Source organism: Elgaria multicarinata, chromosome 5, assembly GCF_023053635.1.
Source record: "Elgaria multicarinata webbii isolate HBS135686 ecotype San Diego chromosome 5, rElgMul1.1.pri, whole genome shotgun sequence".
NCBI classification, from domain to species: domain Eukaryota; kingdom Metazoa; phylum Chordata; class Lepidosauria; order Squamata; family Anguidae; genus Elgaria; species Elgaria multicarinata.
Window position 1 is genome coordinate 109,709,965 of NC_086175.1, and position 18,956 is coordinate 109,728,920.

The window sequence follows — 18,956 nt, forward strand, 5'->3', positions numbered from 1 at the left end:
CACTCCCGAAGAGAAAGGAAGGGCATCGAATTCGATGGCGTAACCCGTCTTGATGATAGTGAGCACCCAGGAGTCGGATGTTATGAACTCCCATTGATGGTACTTGGGTGCTAGACGGTCTGTAAAGGGTAGTAGGCCTGGTACGGAGAAGTCAAAGCCGCTGCCTCTTTGAGAAATCCGGCTGACGTCTACTTTGCTGGTATCGACCTTGGTAAGGTCTCTTTCTCTGCATCTGTTGTTGTTGTTTTGGAGGCTGCTTGTCAAACTGAGGGCGCTGTTGGATCTGCTGGTACGGTTGTCTAGTCCAGCGCCTTTGCCTAAATTGTGGTTGGGGTTGTGAGAAACCCATCTTCTTGGCGGTTGTGCGAGCCTTATATATCGAATCTAAGGACTCGTCGGTCTTATTGTTGAATAGTCCCTCTCCGTCAAAAGGCAGACTTTCTATTCTAGTCTTCGTCTCATTTGTCAAGTTGGCTGACCTCAGCCAAGCATGACGTCGAAGGGCTATAGAACCCATCATCGATTTGGAGTGGGAGTCCGTTTGATGTTTTGCAGAATTAAGCTGCAGATGGGCTATTGCGGTTGCCTCGGTATGGAAAATCCTCGCCAACTCCCTTTTATCTTCGGGCAGATGGTCAGAGAGAGAGTTTAATTTTTCTAGGATGAATATTTGGTACCTGGCCATAGTTGCCTCGTACGCAGAGGTTCTTATTCCTAAAGAAGACGAGGCATACACCTTCCTGCCGAGGTAGTCTAATTTTCTGCCTTCTCCGTCGGTAGGGGCTGAATGCACTTTCTGTGATCTTCCCTGGGCAGATTCCACGATTATCGAATTAGGTTTTGGATGTTGGAATAGAAACTAGGCATTTGCTTCCTTGACTTTATACATTGACTCCAATCTTTTAGATGTCGACTGAGCTGCACACGGATTTTTCCAGGAGATCTGTGCCGTCCTCCGTAGTGTAGGAGGGAAGGGAATCGCGATGGTCGAGCTAGATTCCGTTCGAGTCACATCGTAGATTGGGTCATCATCAATCTCAGTTGGTTGATCGATGTCGAGACCTAGGGACTTGGCCATTCGGAGTACCTGGTCAGAAAATTTCCCCACATCTTCTGAGGCGGAGACAGGTTCATTACTATTTACAATATCGTCAGGTGAAGGCATAGATGGGGTTACAGAAACTATAGAGTCTGAATCAGACCTGTAGTCCTCATCAGGAGACTCTTGAACCGCCCGCACCGTCTGATGCACTGGCTGTTCATGTTGAGGTGAGGGCGCAACGACAGTTGCAGTCGGTATCGATCGGTGTTCAGTACGCTCAACCCTGCTGTCACGGCTGCGAGGTGTATAGGATCAAGGATCTGGAGGGATTTGCAAGACTCTTGAATTCGGAGGAGGCTGTGCAAAATGCTCATATCGTCTGCGCTCAGAAGAATAATAGTCCTGAGGACGATAATACTCCCAATCATAAGGATAGTCCTGTTGATATTCAGAGTATTGAGATACTCGATCAAAGTCCGGGCCAGGAGATCGGTGTCGTTGATGTGGAACAAGCCCAGTCGGCTCTTCCAACTCAGTCGTGCACGGTACCTGAGCCGATGGTATGGAAGCAACCGATATGGAATCTCGAATTTCACCCTCCGACATCGAACTCTTCGCAGTCGGTAAAGGTGCTGGTAGCGGCAATTGCGTCGATACCGCGGTCGGCGCCAACCTGGTAGGCTCGGCGGGTATCGAAGATAGGGTATCGACCCTCGAGGTGGAGCATTTTTCTGCGTCCTTCCTCTTTTTCTTCTTTTTCTTTAGCTGTTCCGCCGATTTAGGGGTCCGAGCCTTTTTTGAAATCTTCTTGGCTGCGGAAACCGCTAGGGATCGGCCTGGCGTTAGGGGTATGGCCCTGCTATCCGCCATCAACTCCTCACCAATAACAACTGATTGGACTTCTGGGCTAAGAGGTTTTTCCATTGCCCTCGAGGAGTGTTGGTCCTTACGCTTATGAGGCGAAGGTTCAGTCGCTCGCAGAGCTTTTTCCCACAGTATAGACCGCAGTCTATCTGATCTATTTTTCCGTGTTTGTTTGGTAAACGCCATACAATGGTGGCACTGTTGAACTTTATGCGCTTCGCCCAAACACAATACACACAGCGAATGGCCGTCTTTAGGTGGCAATTTAGCGCCACATTTCACGCACTTTCTGAAGGGGGCCCTTATGGCCATGCGCCTCAGGCGCCGAAAGCGATCAATGATCGCTGGAAAAAAGAGTAGGAAACAACAACAATATATACTTTTTTTTTTTTTTTTTTAGGTAAGACAAGAAAAAGCAGAGAAGTGCAGAAAAGGAGTCAGAAGCGAGGCAAAAAAGGTAAGTATTACACAAGCTGGAGAGAACACGGTTTCTACGTCTGTGCACGATGGCGGACGACGAAAAACTGAGGGAAGGGCGGGAACCCCGTGGACATGCGCGATAGCGTGGGGGAGGGGTTCCCGCCCAAAAGTGTTTCCCTAAGCTATTGGAGATTCCGGTCTGGTCTCTGCGCAGGCGCAAAGCCCATATGTGTGATGCATAGAGACCACGATGAAGAACCTCGCTCAGTGACTCTGGACAGCATCATTCAACTCCGCAGGCATTCAAGCGAAGGAAGCCTGCTAGAGTTTATCTGGATCAGTCTCCACACTTACGAACAATGGCCATAAATTTTCACTTGTAGTTGACCATCGCAGACACCAGGGCCCATAGGATTCCTTAAGCTACAAGTTGCTGATATTTCTGTTATTTTGACCCCGGACACTTTGGCCCTCGCCTTCGCCCACCACTCGAATGTGGCTTCTCCAAAAAGGGGAAAGCAGTTCAAGACTCTTGCTTTAGCATAATGCTGTATACACTTTCAAAATCTGCTAGAAATATTCATTTTGATGTTATGCTATCACATTCTACATCAGCAAAATATAAAGTACTGATAGCAAATAGGTTGTGGAGCTGTCAATGTATGTCCTGCAAGGCCTTTGATCTAACTCACCAGGGCTCTGCTTATGTTATCTCAGCTTTCATTTTAAAAATAAATGGTTTCTAATTGTTATGGCTCCAGAAAAAAAATGGCAACACTTAAGACAAACAAGGTCTACAAAAATCCAGTATAACAACACATCTTTAATATGAATCATACTTATTATTAATCATGGGGCCTTGGGTGGTTAGCTCAATGAAAACATTGAACTGATATGTGTCAGCTGTGAAAATGCCAAATTCCATGTTAGCTATCATTAGGAAAAGGATAAAAAATAAAACTGCCAATATTTCGATGCCTTAACTCTGCTATCATCCCAGTTGCCTGACCCTGGCAAGCATGCAGGGTGAGCCACCAGAGGTTCTATGGACACCCAGTGAGAGCTCACATCTCTTTTTTGTGGCCACGAGTCACAATTTGTGTAAAATCACGGCTGGGAGTATTTACAGAAATTGAGATTTGTGCAAAATTGTGGCCATAAATAGTGCAATTTGTGTCAAACTTCAGGCATAAAGGAACATTTACACTTGCAATTTTGCACAAATTGGGTTACTTGTGGCTACAATTTTGCACAAATCATGATTTCCATAATTATTATTATTTATTTATGATTTCATTATTATTTATTACATTTCTATACTGCCCCGTAGCCGAAGCTCTCTGGGTGGTATACTTGATTAAAACTATTAAAAACTATATACACAATTTAAAACCATAAAAACATACAGTATACACAAATATATACATCTAACAACAACTATAAGCTGTCAGCCAAACCTAAAAACAGACCTGGGATTGGTTAAGCTCATCACACATTGCTAAATGCCTGAGGAAAGAGTAAAGTCTTGACTTGGTGCCAAAAAGATAGCACTGTCGGCACCAGGAGGGCCTCATAAGAACATAAGAAGTCCCATGCTGGATCAGACCAAGGGTCCGTCTAGTCCAGCACTCTGTTCACACAGTGGCCAACCAGCCATCGGCCAGGGATGAACAAGCAGGACATGGTGCAACAGCACCCTCCCACCCATGCTCCCCAGCAACTGGCGTACACAGGCTTCCTTCCTCAGGGAGATCATTCCAACATTGGGGGGCCACCACAGCAAAAGTCCTCTCCCTTGTTGTTGTCTTCAGAGCTTCCTTCGGAGTAGGCACCCAGAGAAGGACCTTAGATGTTGAACGTAGTATACAGGTAGGTTCATGCTGGGAAAGGCATTATGTCAGGTATTGTGGTCCTGAGCCGTTTATAAGTTAGAACCAGCACCTTGAGTTGTGCTCAGAAAAAAATATTCCCAGTCGTGATTTTGTGCAAATCCTGATTTCTGTAAATATTCCCAGCCACGATTTTGTGCAAATTGGGGTTTGCACAAATTTTAAAAAGCAGAAAACTGTGAATTTGCCTGGCTCAGTGCATGCCAAGTCAAGCTGACATCCGGGGGGGTGGGGGTGGAAGCTGGTGAAAACCCACCAAGCTCCACCCCCAAACCAGATTCCTATGACCTCCCTAGTTGCCAGTAGCCAACTGCTTTGTTGCGCTATGGGATTGGCATTGGTTGGGCCACTCGTGGTTAGTCATCCTGGTACTCCGTGTTTTGACAGGAATCCAAGACGCTACCATATCAAGGATAATGAACGCTAACTGGAGCTCGCTTTAGAAAATCCAAATGCAACCCAAAGAGGAATATGCTAAATGAGTGGTAGTGATAATACAGCTGGGCTGTCAAAGCTGATATGAAAGAAAATTAATATGAAAGAAAATGTAGTTCCTACAGGGAACTCCAGTTTCCTACTGCAAATTAAGTGTAAAATATTAAAATTTAATAAACTTAATAAAGAGTTACATCACACGGACTTTCTGCCTGATGTCTTTGTTATTTAGAATTTCTAAACTACTTGTTCAGTGGAGATATAGGCCAGGTCTACACCAAGCAGGATATGATGCTTTGAAAAACATTTTGAAAACTGTATATGGAGTTTGTCCTGGGCCCCAACAGTTGTCGCTACTGTTATAACCTATTTTAAAGCAGTAGTGTAGATCCTGCCATAATCTCCAGTTTAAAGGTTTTCCAGAAAATCATGGACAGGCCTTTAGCAGGAGAGGTTTACACACAGGATAACTTGTTTTAGAGCCAGATTTAAAGATTGCCGCCTCTCATATGGAGTTTATGAATAACTGCCTTTCCCCACATTGGCAAATAGCAATCCCGACAGTGAGTATAACAGTTAAGCGTCCCACTCCCCATACATCTCCCCATACCTGCACACAAGTGCTACTAGTGGCAGCACACATTGGACTGAAGTGATGCACATGGTAAAGAGTTTTTCAATGCTACACCTGGAGCACCAAAACGGGGAAGATTTTTTCAAAGGCTGTATTGTTTTAATTGCCCTTGTGTCAATGTGTGGCTTGCTGTGGTTAAAGGAATACTCATTTTAATTCCAGCCGCTTTATTACAGTGCCTATGCACAAACATCATGGCTCATTTAGCAGTCATTTTCAGATCCTCTGGGGCCATTTCCACATTGCACAACATTGGTGGCTTTGTTCAAAATTCATTAGAATTAACTCAATGGCAATGGATTGTTTGACTATAGTTGCCAGGAGCTGTTCTTCAATAAACTTGTGAACATTCATGTGACTCTATTTCCACTTTAGTTTGGGAAGTTCTGCTGCTCTCTTCAGGTTTCACCTGCTTTGAAGATGTGACAATATTTTGTCCTTAGGGCTCTAGTTGGTGGTTGTTTTTCTTTAAGTTTACCAATATTTTAGGGGTGTTCTTTTGTTTGGTTTGGTTTGGTTTTGTACAAAGGGTATTTGAGAGCCAGACAGCATTATTTTAATTTCCAGCATTAATTTTAAAAGACTTGCAAAAAATAAGTGGGAAGAAATTGAGCAGGGGGTTGGACCTCATGGCCTTATAGGCCCCTTCCAACTCTACTATTCTATGATTCTATGAAATGTCCAAACAAATACTCCAAGCTGTTGATTGCCTGAAGCCAATTACAGAATGAAACACTAATTGTCTGCATTGTTTTCAAAATACTGTAGCTCAGAAAATATGGCACATAGACAAGTGGACCTTGTGTTGAAAACCATATTTTCAAGGCCAGGGAAAACAACACACATATACTGATGAATATTCTGCATGTGATGTACATAAGAACATAAGAAGAGCCCTGCTGGATCAGACCAAGGGTCCATCTAGTCCAGCACTCTGTTCACACAGTGGCCAACCAGCTGTCGACCAGGGACCAACAGAGCAGGTCATGGTGCAACAGCATCCTCCCACCCCTATTCCCCAGCAACTAGTGCACACAAGCTTACTGCCTCGGCTAGTAGCCATTGATAGCCTCCTCCTCCAGGAATTTATCCAACCCCCTTCTAAAGACATCCAAATTGGTGGCCATCACTACATCTTGTGGTAGTGGGTTCCATAATTTAACATACACATCTTTGTACCAGAAGTTCGTTTCAGTCCTTTTACGACTATAAACAAAAAGTTCTGAAATTCATCTCAGTTCATTTGCAATTATAAAGGTAGAGGATTCTTTCACAATCGTAATTTTAGTGGCCATCCACCATATCTATTTAGATGTTGACTGGTAACAAACATGTCATTAAGCATTTTCCCCATTCCCTGCTATATCACACGTGTGTGTGTGTGTGTGTGTGTGAGAGAGAGAGAGAGAGAGATCAAATGAAGGCTACAACAGCTTGAAACCAATAAACTTTTTTATGTCCAGCTCTGATAGTCTTGTGTATGCAGAGACACAAGAGATATCGCCTTCAGCTGCTTCGCAGGCTAAATACCGTCAGCTTTTCTTGAGAGCCGCTATCTTCCATGCTGTGCAAGAATTAGGAGTTTTCAGTATGAAGGGAAGATAAAATCTTCATTACTGCATATTGCATTTGCCCCAAGTATTACAACAAGACAGATATATTTTGTTTAAAGAAATTGCTTAGTAGTTCAGGATATACTATTAAAAGATAAATCTAGATTCCAGGACTTGAAGTTAAAGACAAAATCAGGCGAAAGGTGAAGCTAATTAGCAATTAACTACTCATCTTGTTGGTAGAGCCATGTAGTGGGTATATTCTTCATTCCTACTAACTTGAGAGCAGTCATGAGAACACAAACAGTTACTTGCAGGCAGAAGGGCAGCTAAGTATTCACAAAGAATACTATGGGTATCATTTCTTCTGTTGATATGTAGCGGCTTTCCTCAGCTCAACTGAGATTTTTTCAGTCAGGAAAACCAAGTCAGAAAGTGGGGTTTACAGATCTGTTCTTCTTTTGACCTTCATAAAATTCCACTATTTGGGCACCAACATGAGTAGGGTGGCCACATGTCCTCTTTCACAGATGACAGTCCTCTACTGGAAGGCCTGCCAGAGGACTATCCTCTATTTTGAAGCCACCCTGGATTGGAAGGGCTGTCCAGTCCAAGTCTGGATTAAAGATGAAGAACCATCAGAAGAAACAGCTGGGCCTTCAAGATGTCCATCAACCACACCTAGGCTGCAGATTGAGCAAGGTACAGAGGTCTCCTGCTCACAGCCTTCCAGTATGGGGAGGTGTACTACATTTCTATTTGAATTATAATACTCATTTCTAAATGTGCACTGATTCATAGAAATTAGTACAAGCACATTTTATGCCAATTGGGCTCCTCTTTTGTCGTTGCTTTTGGTGATTCACAAAGAGCCACTGCATACAAGTTCCAGAAGCATTCTCCACTGCATGTAAGAAGCCATGCAGAGAGTGGAATAGTTCCTATACCAACATTTTCAGATGAAAGTGAAGATGGAAGAGATGTATTAAGAGTATCAGCAGGTTCAGTCGGTATTCTCCACTTAAAGAATTTCAGGTTAGCATGGAACTCTGAGACCTGATTCTAACATTACTGGCAGGGCCAACAGTAGCGGTTGGCTCCACTGGGCATTTGCCAAGGGCCTAAGCCCCTTGGAGGTCCACTGTCACATAAATTTTAAATTTCCCCACAATACGTCTGGGGTCCTTACTGAGCATTGCTCTGGAAAGACACTCCTTCAGGGACTTTGAGGCACTGGTGGTGGGCAGTTAAATGGCGGGAACAGCTGCAGCACTTACCAGTGAGACGGGCTTTTTGGGCTGCTTGCTAGGGCCCACTTGTCTCAAGGGGGAAAGGGTAGTGAGTGCAGGCTTGCTGGCCTGACCTTTTCTACCCACTGCAAGTTCCACTGCTCATGGTGTGCGTGGGTGTGGGTGTGGGTATGTGTCACACCACCTCTTCTGCTGCTGCCATGTAAAAGAAGGAGGCTCTGCTGTCCACTGGAAGAGCATCATTGCCATGGAGGGTCCCACCTGGAGAACCTGGCAGGGGCTCCTCCACACCTGGTGTGGCAGAGTCCCAGCTCAGAGGTCCCACTGGTTCAAAAGGCTGCTGGTTAACAGCCTTTGGCTCAGGTTTGGGACCAAAGTTCAGCACCTCTACAGCTTTCACCACTGTATGTTTCTAATCAACCTGGTCCCTCTCTGTCTGGTTGCTACTCCTGGTCACAGCCATGACCATGAACATGGTCATAGCCATGAGGAACCTTTTTCAGCCCAAGGGCCAGATGCAATTTTGCAGAAGTTCTGTGTGTGTGTGTGTGTGTGTGTTGCATATCAGTGGTGGGCAGGACTTAGGGTGAAGGGGTGGGGCCAAAATACAAACAATATTAGCCAACTTACTGCCAGTCACTAAGCCTTAGGAGAGGCTTCAACCTTTTAGAATAGGTGAAAACTACACAAAAGTTAAGAAATAACCAAATGATTGGTGGGTGAGGAAAAGGGGGTGTCAGGGGAAGGGGGTATGAGCATCTGGATAACCCCAGGAGGGCTGGTTTAGAAACCCAGGCCTGAGGTTCCCCACCCCTGACCTATGGCCTCTGCCCATGTCTACTTTGTTCACCCTGACTCGACTGTAGTCAGCCATACCCATTGATTCTCCTTCCCTCTCCTTTCTTCCCTTCCTCCTGCTCAAACCAGTAAAACATATTTTCTTTCAACCTCCTGCAATGAGTGAAAAAAAGTTGCTGTCTAGTGTGTGCATTTCATCATCTTTCTTCTTTGTAGGACAATTATCTGAGCTGTACTTGATACTGTTGTTCTAATATCACATAAAAGCACTAAAGCAGATGAAAAGAGATAAGATGCAACCCCACCGTGTGTTAAATTAAGGGGAAATATGTTGGTAGAGATAAAGAATGTCAACTTTCTGAAAGAATAATGGCTGGTCTTTTTATGACTCGTCAAACTATCATGAATAGAAAGGGGAAACAATCAGACTGAACTGGAAAGAATAATGGTGCTTAATGTGATGACAGTGTTGTTTAATGGTTAGGGTGTCAGACCAGGACTGGGGAGAGCCAGGTTCAAATCCAGCATCATCGATGAAGCTCACTGGGTGATTTTCGGCCAGTTATTATATCTCAGCCTAATGTACCTCACAGTGTTATGAAGATAAAATGGAGAGTGAACCAGATATGCTACCTTGATCTTGTTGAAGGAAAGGTGAGATATAAATGTAATACATCCATCACATTTCATTCTTGTTATCGAACGATGACTTCTAACAGAAAAATCTGATGCATGTTTACTCAAAAGTCCCACTCAATTCACTGGAGCCTACTCTCAGATATGTTTGCGTTCAACTACAGCCTAAATCAGTCATTCTCCCATCTCCACCTTTAGATTACAAACTCGTTCATGAGAATACAAACAATGAAATGGCATTTGTTAAATTTATACGTAGCTATTTGTGCATTTAGTCAGAGTAAAGGAAATGTGTAAGATTGACAACCTTATCAAATGAAATGATCTGTTTCCCCGGAGAGTATAAATAGCTTCTTCTGCAACAGTAATGCAATGCTAAGTGTTGTCAGCTGTATACCTAAGACATTTTCTCCTAAGCTTTTTACGATCATGCTGGGCAGATGGCAACCCCAGATTGGTCACTGTCCACCCGGGCAGAGGGCAGGGCCTAGCGAACCTAATGGCCGCCGGAAAGCCCACACTACTCCTTTTATATACCGTATTTCTTCGATTGTAAGACGCCATCGATTGTAAGACGCACACTAATTTCAGTACCACCAACAGGAAAAAAAAACCCTAAGACACACCCGCGATTCTAAGACTCACCCCATTTTTAGAGATGTTTATATGGGGGGGAAAGTGTGTCTTAGAATCGAAGAAACAGGTTAGATTAGTCACTACCACCCCACACCAGCAATACCGCAAGGTTTGGCAGTGAAGGAGCCCTAACTCAGTGCTGTGAAGACAGCCCCTTAATATATAAAGGCAAAGTATGGCATATTAATAATAATAATAATAAAAAGATTTTCACCTCAGTAGTCACAAGGGAAAATAGAAGTGAAACACCAGAAATGCAAATAATATGTCTCTTCCAAAAATATTGAGAAAATCACTCCAGAAAAAATCTTGTGTACCCGAAGGATGGTGAGATTAACCCACAGTGTCTTGAAACGTTGTTGTTGTTGTTGTTGTTGTTGTTGTTATTATTATTATTATTATTATTTGCATTTTTATACCACCCAATAGCTGAAGCTCCCTGGGCGGTTCACAAAAAGTAGGGAAAAACATACATATAATACTACCATAATGATTTATAATACAGTGGATTCCTCCTATACCAGATATATTAGTGGGAATTGTTTTTGCTGCTGGGAGTAGAATTAGGTGGTGCTATTCTAGAAATGCACGGTGCCTGTAAGTGGAAGGTGGAATCTTGACTAACAGGACAGGTGACTTTTGTGAAAACCGAAGCAACCTCAGCAACAAAGAGGCCTGTGTCTTTATTCCACAAAAAAGAAGGGACATTCCAAAGATACCAACAAATGTCATGATTTTTTAAATATACTGTACTATTTTTTAATACTATTAAGACCTATAGGTCATTTTACAGAGAATTCCATAACTACTGCTAAGAACTATGTAGCCTTATGAGGACATCGTGTTCACTACATACTCCCTGATTGGCTGGGATCACATAGTAAAGACGCTTCTATCTGAGGGGAAATCAGTGTAGGAGTAGCAGCTGATTGCAGCCATTATCATACTTAACATATGCAAAAAAAGTACGTCTGTGTGCGGACCCCCGACCCACTTCGGATTCGGATCCAGATCAGCCAGGTGCAAGGCCAAGGGAGGTTGCAGGCATCCTAACCCAACCCAACTAATGCACGAGACAGAGGTTTTCTACTAACTAAATAAACAAATCCCTACATCAACGTTATTAGACATGCCATAGTGCCATTTTATGCATGGATACTCAGTAGTAAGACCCACTGTGGTAAGTGGGTTTTGCAGCCTTTCCTGATCTGTCGCCTTCCACCAATGTTGGACTACAACTCCCACCATCCCCAGGTAGCCCATGGCCATGCAAGCTGGGGCTGATGGGAGCGGTAGTTCAGCACATCTGGATGACACCAGGTTGGCAAAGGATGGGATATAGGACTGCAGCCCTAACTGCTGTGATTGGACTGCTGTGGTAACAGACCGAATTTCTGTTCATTTTGAGCCCCCCTTATTGGAAAAGGGGGAAAAAATAGCCACCATAATTAAAAGGCAGACAGTGACATTCGTTACCTGAAGGATCCGGATGGAAAAGTGCAGGAGAGGTGGTGATCGGCCCTTGCGGGTGGATGCAGCTCGCCGAAGACCTTTGACTTGCAATCAAAATCCTGCTTTTTGCAGACGGTAACCTGGAAACTGCCCCCAGTCCTAACTGGGGCTTCAGTATCATTGCAGAGCGATAAAAGCTTGGAGGCACCTCATAGTGAGTATATGGCGGAGGACAGAGTTCTTCTTTCCCAGGCCTTTCCCCAACCTGAACAAATATGAATATAAGAAACATTATTTTCAGAGAGATGGTGATATCCAAACTATATATTGTTTAATACAGTGCTTCCCCCTCTCCCAAAATCCACATTTTCCTGCCATTTTCATTCAATTTGATAAAAAGAAATTGCTTTCAAAAAGAAATTTAAATTAGAAGAAAGTCTAGCATAGGGCTAGAGGAATTCAATCGAGTGTGTGCGGTCATGGCGGGGTGGTGGTGACAGATTCCATGGGGGGCAGACAGCCACATCCAAAGCCAGGAGGGAAGATTGGAAGGGGGTCAGAAGTGTCTTTCTTTCGTTCGTTCGTTCACTTGTTCATTTTCCTTTTTCTTGTTTTTCTGGGTTAAGAATGCCAGCTCCAGGGCTGACGTAGTTGAGGAGACATTTGTGTGTGGTGCGTAAGGCTGGATGGATGCTCATGGGAGAACCACTGGAGAGCAGGAGTCATAGAATCATAGAATAGCAGAGTTGGAAGGGGCCTATAAGGCCATCAAGTCCAACCCCCTTCTCAATGCAGGAATCCACCCTAAAGCATACCTGACAGATGGTTGTCCAGCTGCCTCTTGAAGGCCTCTAGTATGGGAGAGCCCACAAAGAGTCTGCAGACACTCTCCTGGATGAGCATGCCCATGAGTCTGGCATGGGGGAGTCCACTGGACTCCCAGACCTAGTTCTATGGGGAAAATGAGAGGGATTTGGAACCAAGGCTGCCCCTAATCTGCCCATTCCCCTTCCCCACACACGCACAAAATACATCTCTGGCACTGGAGCTTTCTGCTGGCATACCAGAGGTCCAAAGAGAGCATAAGTAGCTTCAGCTGCAGTCCTATACACACTTACTTGGGAGTAAGCTCTATTGGACAAAGTGGGATTTACTTCTGAGTAAACAGCCAGAAGATGGCACTATGAAACTGCAATCCTATACACACTTACCTGAGAGTAAGTTCCATTGAACTCAGTGCTTTTTAGTTCCAGGTAGAGATTACAGAATTGCATTGTTGAGAAGGGAATTTTACCCAGTTTTACTCTATATTAGAAATATGTTTATGGAGGCCTATTGTAAAACAAGCTTGTTGCTCATTGTTTCATAGAGATGTTAATAAAGTATTTAGTGCAAAGCATCTGGAGAGTGATATAATGGATGAATCAAAACATTCATGAGAAATGAATTCAAAGGTAACATCTAATTATAATGTAAATGCACATGTAAATGCAGACAAAAGAATTAATTCTGTATATATTATCCTGAATGAATTAGTAGTCCTATGAATGATTAATTCCCTGCCCCACCCCAACCAAGCAAGAATAAAAAAAGGTCCCCCCCCTATAATTTCTTATGTATATTACTACGATACTTGCTATACAATTTATAATTTATGTGTAACACTGTAATACTACCACCATAAATACATTACTTGGAAGAAAGATCCATTGATTTCAACAATACTTACATCCAAGTAATGGGCTCAATCTAGCCAAAGTTAAGCACTTTTACACTCCATTAGTTTCAGTGGGAGAATCAAACATGAACCTAAATCTCTGCCATAAAATCAATGGGACGTATAAAGAAGTACTTAACTTTGGCTTAATTGTACTGAGTGTATTTATCAACATTATTTTAGTGGTGGTACTGAATTAATATAATCAAACTGATCCCTCAAGTGATATTAGGGCTGCATTTCTAAGCCCACTTGCTTGAAAATGCCTTTCAGATCTGGCTCCTGTGAAGCTGTGATGATGATGATGATGATGATGATGATGATGATGATGATGATGATAATGATGATGACAACTTCTTAGTTGTCTCGCTAAGGTGGCTTACAGCAAAATTATTAAAACTTACAAAAACCAATGTCCATTAAAATACAGAACCATGATGAAGCAGCTAAAACATCCGTACAGAATGAGTAGCTTATCCTATGTCTTTAAATGCCTGGGAGTAGAAGAAAGTCTTGACCTGATGCCCAAAGGATGACAAAGTTGGCACCAGGTGGGCCTCATTGGGAACAGCATTCCACAGTTGGGGGTCATGCAAGACACTGTAGGGTGGCCAGGTGTCCTACTTTATATAGGACAGTCCTCTGTCCAGTCCAAGTCTAATTAAAATTTATTTATTTATTACATTTATATACCACCCCATAGCTGAAACTCTGTCAAAGAACCATAAAGACAGAGAGAATGGAGGGGCCTTGAAGTTGCCCATCAACATTTAGCACCTAGGCATCAGACATGTCATTTGGATGGTCTTCTCCACTGTGGTGACACATATAGTATTTTTATTTAAATCATTGCCATTAATTCTAAATTTGTACCTATACCTATGAATTTGCTTATGCAAATATCATGGAAATTGGTGTCCTCTTGAGTCTTTCATCCTCATCTTTGATGATGAAATGCCTCTTTTTCGGTGTTGTGTACATGACCACCTTATGAAACAGTGGAAGGTCCCCTTGTTCAGAACACTGTGGAAGCCTGACCGAGAGCTTTTATAGGAGTCTGGGAGTGTCAACTGACTAAACATGCATAGGATTGTGGTCTAAGGGTACTGAGTCATGGCAGTGAGTGTCTTCATGGTAGAAGGTTTGAGTATCAATGGCGGTGGGGCCATAATAGAATATATATATATATATATATATATATATATATATATATATATATATATATATATATATATATATGCTTAGAACTCTCACTGCCAGTAACTAAACTTTAGGAGAAGCATTTCAATCTTTTAGAATAGCAGATAACTACACAAACCACCAAAGAATTGGTCATTGGACGGAAAGGGGTGGGGCCAGGAAAAAGAAGGCGTGGCCTTACTGCCAGGGATGGAGAGAGGCGATTGTGGGACTTTCTGCTTCATGAGCTAAAATAACTTGGCTACCTTTGGGTACTATGGGCATGTCTACACGAGCCATTAAATCTGGGCTGGTCTTGTGTGGGTCCGTGTGTATCCATATGACACACAGGGAATCCCGAGGGGCAAGCAGGGATGGCCACGGGCTTTCTGTGGGATATCGGGAACCAGAAAAACCCGATGTTTCCCGCAGTCCTGGGAGCATCCCGCAGACGGTGTGGCCGCCATTACTACCTCTTACTTTCCTCCCCACGAGTAGTGGGAGTCTGGAAATGGGCTGTATGGTGAGTGTCGATGACCATGGTGTGTGTGTGAGCGGGTTTTGTTTTTGTTTTTAAACTTATTTTTGTGGTGGAGCGGAATTGTGCTCCGTCTCCCTTGTTTTTTTTAAAAAAAGGCGACCGCGATATCCCTATTTCCTTCTGGGACATTGTGTGGCCATCAAGACACTGGGGGAGGATCACGGAAACAGGTAAGTCCACAATCCTCCCCCTCCCTCCCTCTGCACCCTTAGGTGAAGACATGCCCTATGACTTGGACGTGGGCATGTGCTGCTCTGCCCCAGGTAGCAAAATGTCTAGGGCAGCCCTGAAGAATGTCACTTTCCATTCAATTTGCTAAGATGCATTTTGTCACTGTGTGAGCACTATAGAAAGGAGACTAGTTGGTGCTAAATTCCTATTTAATTAGTAAATTAGCATACAGCCACTATTTCACACATCATACTATTAAGATTTTATTTTAAATAATAATAATAATAATAATAATAATAATAATAATAATAATAATACAACAGCTTGCAAGGCAGAGCCAAATGTATTTTAAAAATTAATTGTAACAGTTGCCAGGAGCTAAATATGAAAACTACCTAGGCTGTTTAATTAACTTTGCTGCAAAATTACAACACATTGTTGTGTCATGTCTCTGCATTTTCAAGTATTTATATACAGTAGACAATGAAGTTTAGTGGCAGCTATAAACCCTTTGATCCGTATAGCTACAGTCCTCCAAGCATGGCTTTATGCCTCCGTGAGCGAAAATCATTTGGTGCTGTTCAATCCCTGTAATCTTTGTGTAAAATATGCAAGATAGCATACTGAGTACTGTATCTGGGCATTAGATCTGTACTATCTTTGGTTCATGCTTAAATGTTTCACCAATAAATTCTAGCCTTTTAGAAGTCAATTACATATAAATAAAATGTCTGTTTCTTACCAATAACACTTTTGTAAACTGCCCAGAGAGCTTCGACTATGGGCAGGTATATAAATGTAATAAATAAATAAATAAACAAAGCATTTTGGAATGTTACTTGCTTACATTTTTTAGAAAGGTAGGTTTTTCTTTGGAATATATTTCACTTCACAAGGCTTTCCCTCCATTTTTTTAAAATCCAGCTACTGGACAGGCACTTCGAATCCTAGCGTCCTCTCTAATTAACATATTTTAACTAGATTTATTATTATTATTATTATTATTATTATTATTTATTTATTTATTTATATAGCACCATCAATGTACATGGTGCTGTACAGATTACAGCATTTGATTATACACCATGGATAATCCTGCTTCATTAGATGCGAATGCACCAACAATAAATTTGTTTTAAAGGGAGGGAGGAATTCTGCAAATACCCAGTTAATGCATTTTTAATCAGCTTGGTTTATTTATGCAAGGCGGCAGGCATGCTTGTTTTTATCTTTTTTCCAGGTAGTGCAACAAAAGGTTACATGTAAATATGAAATATTTTCTTAACTGTGAAGAATGAATCGTAACCAACCTTTTGCTTTTTCTTCTTAAAGAGAATAAATATTGTTTAGCAGAAAATCAAAATCAAACATATATCTTTATTATGTTGGATAAATATTTTTGAAGCTGTATTTTTGAAATATTTTCTGTATTCTAATGATATGATACGATATCATATAGACTACTGCAGTGTGTTGTATGAGGGGCTATCTCTGAAAACTATTCAGAGTCTGCAGTTACTGCAAAATGCCACTGCTACGAACTGGGACGGTCTATATGGATCCCATCTCCCCCAGTTCTTAAAGATATACACTGGCTGCTGGTTCATTTTGAGGGAGAATTCAAAGTGCTGGTGATTACCTATAAAGGCCTAAATGGCTTGGTACCTGGGTATCATAGAATCATAGAATCATAGAATAGCAGAGTTGGAAGGGGCCTACAAGGCCATCGAGTCCAACCCCCTGCTCAATGCAGGAATCCACCGTAAAGCATCCCTGACAGATGGTTGTCCAGCTGCCTCTTGAATGCCTCTAGTGTGGGAGAGCCCACAACCTCCCTAGGTAGCTGATTCCATTGTCGCACTGCTCTAACAGTCAGGAAGTTTTTCCTGATGTCCAGCCGGAATCTGGCTTCCTTTAACTTGAGCCCGTTATTCCGTGTCCTGCACTCTGGGAGGATCGAGAAGAGATCCTGGCCCTCCTCTGTACTACCTGAGACTGTCCCATGAGTTGTTCTTCCTCTCAGAAAACTAGAACTTGGGGGTCATCCAACGAAGGAGAATGATGGGAGATTTAGAACAGATAAAAGGAAGGATTTCCTCACACAGCATATAGTTAAACTATGGAATTCACTACAACAAGGTGCAGTGTGAAGGCCACAAACTTAGATGACCTCTAGGGGGCATTTCCGAAAAATCAAGCAGCTGAAGATGGTGCAAGAACAGAACAGGATAAAAATGGTAAAATAAAGAGTGGACACACTGCCACCAACACCTTCAGCCACCTCCTTGCTGTAAGGTTACCACTGAAGACCTACGCCCTGAGAAATTTCTCCAAAGTTGTCAACATCCCTGCAAAAGAGGCAGAAAAATGGCTGCCTCTTTCAAAGGGAAATAATAAGGTTGTGAAAGGGACTGGTCCAATTTCAGCACAACACTACAGAATACTTTTCAAGGTTTACTAAAGGTGCAATTCCATGCATATTTAGACATAAAGAAGTCCTACAACTGACAGGACGCCCGAGCCAGCATGCTGGGAGTCTTAGGACTTTTGTCTGTCTAAACAGTTGAGAAATGAAAAACTGAGTTTGACAGATTAATTCTGTCAGTCAACATGAAGGGCCTCACAATCTGAGTGAAGTTCTTCATCAGGCTCATATGGGAGAAGGCAGTTCCTAATATTCTCTGGAACATTTAGAGTTTTAGTTTCATCCCATTTTTGGATGTTTGCAATTTTTTTAAAAAAATAATAATCTCTGCACAAATGTTTGTATGTATTACCATGTGCATCTTTAGACAGATGTTCAGTTAGTAGATTGTAATGTAAATAAAATTGTAAGCTATTCCAAGGGGTCCCTTGCTCATGGGCTCCCCTCTCCTGCAAAGCATGCTCAGCCAATCTCCTGCTTCCCAGCACCTTCTGTTTTGAGAGGGTGGTCTGTTGCTGCATACTCTTGTACTCTCTGAAATTCCATTCATCTAAAAGAAGGCTGACCGTCACCTGTAGAAAGCAGGGGAGTGCAGCCTCTGGCCCGTGGGCCTAATCTGGTCTGCTGAGGTTGTCCATTACAGAAGCTTGGACAACCTCCACAGGCTGCTCCCCAAACCCTTGGCCTGGATGCTAGCAAGGGCTTTGGGAGGAGGTGGGGAGATCAGAGATAACAAGGGGATTTCAGGAGCAGCTCATTGACCACTTGCAGGGGCTCCTACAAGCAGTGGAGGAGTAAGGTTCACTCATCCTTCAGCCTTCCTGCTCAGGGAGGCTGAAGGATGAGCAAAGCTAGGCTAAGCAGCTTCGCCTATCCCAGGTCCTCTCCCAAAGGGTAGAAGGTGCAGAGCAGGTGAAACTGCTTCACAATGCTTGGGGTTGGTTCCCAGCAGGTGAACATCCACCCACCATGCTTACAGGAACCAATTAACATCAGGGAACATGGCCACTCCCCTTCTACCTCAGCAGTGTGAACAGGCCATTCAGCCCAGGGTCATCCACCTCCTCACCCAATTCTGTTTACCTGGTCCTGCTAATGCCAGTTCTTAAATTGACCCTGGAAACGAAGTGGCAGCCACTTTAGTAGACATAGACTGAATGAGGTAAGAAGAGTAATCCTGGGCATGAGTGGCTACAAATCATTGGTGAATGCAGGATTACTACTCTCTCCTCCACCATTCCCATGAGCACCTCCGATCCCTTCCCAGCAGCCTTTGCATGAGTGGTAAAATGGAAGCGTTCCACCAACGCAAAC

The 18,956-nt window shown here is 43.0% G+C and overlaps 1 protein-coding gene across 1 annotated transcript in view; it reads right to left on the bottom strand.

The window, feature by feature from the left end:
- Positions 1 to 18,956, bottom strand: part of MTUS2 (microtubule associated scaffold protein 2) — a 371,748-nt gene that overhangs the window by 218,496 nt on the left and 134,296 nt on the right. The window contains exon 3 of the mRNA XM_063126999.1: positions 11,634 to 11,874. Within this exon, the coding sequence (XP_062983069.1) occupies positions 11,634 to 11,874 (241 nt within the window). The remainder of the gene's footprint in view (positions 1 to 11,633; positions 11,875 to 18,956) is intronic.